This window comes from Bombina bombina, chromosome 9 (genome assembly GCF_027579735.1).
Source record: "Bombina bombina isolate aBomBom1 chromosome 9, aBomBom1.pri, whole genome shotgun sequence".
Taxonomy (NCBI): domain Eukaryota; kingdom Metazoa; phylum Chordata; class Amphibia; order Anura; family Bombinatoridae; genus Bombina; species Bombina bombina.
Window position 1 is genome coordinate 225236186 of NC_069507.1, and position 1761 is coordinate 225237946.

The 1761-nt window shown below is 35.2% G+C and overlaps 1 protein-coding gene across 1 annotated transcript; it reads left to right on the top strand.

Moving 5' to 3' along the window:
• The first annotated feature begins 213 nt into the window (after positions 1-213).
• LOC128639623 (borealin-like) lies at positions 214-1470 on the top strand. The gene has a single exon (XM_053691751.1). The coding sequence runs from the start codon at positions 254-256 to the stop codon at positions 1085-1087; it is 834 nt and encodes a 277-aa protein (XP_053547726.1). The 5' UTR covers positions 214-253; the 3' UTR covers positions 1088-1470.
• Positions 1471-1761: the final 291 nt, after the last annotated feature.

The following is a 1761-nucleotide window of genomic DNA, read 5'->3' on the forward strand; positions in this document are numbered from 1 at the left end:
CGCTCGCGTGACTGTTAGTGCGCCACTAGTAATCGGGCTTATAGTTCATTGTAAGCACCATACACCTCAGCAGGGCACGACCAGTGATTTGCAGTTACGTAACTATGTACTCTGCTTCTGCTGGTTTGAATTAAAAGGGAAGCTAAAGTCAAAATTAATTTCATGATCAGACAGAACATAACACTTTTAAAAAACTTCCCAATTCCCTCCTTGGCTGTCGGCGAGCGGGAAAGCGGATAACTCTATATTCACCATGCCACCAGCAAAAAAGAAAAATTCCAAACGAAAAAATAATACAGTTAAAAATGAAAAGCTGGCATCGTTTCTCAGGGACTTTGACAGTGAAGTCAAGTCAATAATGGAGCAGTTAAAAACAAATGTCACAAACAATCTGAAAGAAGTGGATAGTCTGTACAACATCGAAATCCTCAAGCAAACAGTAGCTATCAGAGAGATGCGCTGGCTAGATTACTTTGCTAAAGGTGGAAGTGAAAAGGCTTTAGAGGCAGCTGTAATAGTGAATTTAGACACTGAGGAAATAAATCAAATCACATTGTGTGTTTCTCAAACACCATTCAAGTCCACCAAGAAAGTCAGAAAACGAAAGAAGGATTCTGTTGAAGATGCTGAAAATATTATTCCAGAGAAAAATGTTCTTAAAGCAAGAGTAACAGCCACAAAGAATGTGCCTCTTACAAGAAAAACAAGAAACTCTGCTGCAAATACAACCATCTCTACTAAACGGACTAGTAAAAGAAGTCGAATGACCCCATCTACAAAAAAATCAGATACCTCGATGTTCGGATACACACCAGTGGTAACGCCCAGATTTGACACCAGAATTTTTAAAACAGCACTTCGTACACCAGGCACCCGAGAACCAGTTTACACTTTCTTAGCCAATGGAAGCCCTCTTGCTGGTATGGACGAGTTGTTCATAAATGTGCCTTTTGGCGATGGAAAGAATATACGTTTAACTGCTGAAGATGTAGATAATATGGATCTCCGCAGCCTTGATCAACAGTCCTCTGAAAATATCAAGCTGCTCTCGAAACGACTGGAGAAAATATGCAAAAATTTAAAATGAAAGTGAAGCCATTCCTAGTCTTTGGTTTACTCTTTTATACATCAGTTTGCTGTATTTCTGTGCAGTATGCCAGATCATTGGATTTGTAAATATCATCTACCTTTTTTAGTTACTGTTCTGGCATGACTGAAACAAATAAATGGTTTTACATGCTTGATTTTTTTTTATTTTATTTTTTTAAACCAAAAAGGAAAAAGTGCCCCATTGAGAGGCAGTAGTTATGTTGAGCACTGTATATCTTAACATGTTTCCATTTAGAAAATGCACACATACACAACTGAAAACCTTGTTTTAGTTCTAGCATTTTTTTGTATATACATATCTATGTAAATAGAAACTATACTTTTGATCACCAAACACAATAAAAATATTGTTTGATGGTGGATTATTTTTTGTTATTAAGTGTGTTTTTTGTTTAATATAAAAAATGTAGTTTTTAAGCTTTGTTTGCTTGCTCCTGGCACATTTTTATGCAGGTTGTAATTTACTAACTAAAATGGCTTCTATTACTGTTATAAACCAGAGCACAGAAACATTCTCTATCCATGTAAAAATTTAAATTTCTTATGGATTTAAATAAATCTGAACTTTGTTCTGGTAAAAATGTAAAAAAAAAACAAAAAAAAAACTTCCCAATTCCCTTCCATTTTCAAAATATGCACACTCTTTTTATA

Bases quoted from the DNA above. Each gene is read 5' to 3' on its own strand.
- LOC128639623 (XM_053691751.1), top strand. From the start codon at position 254: ATGCCACCAGCAAAAAAGAAAAATTCCAAACGAAAAAATAATACAGTT.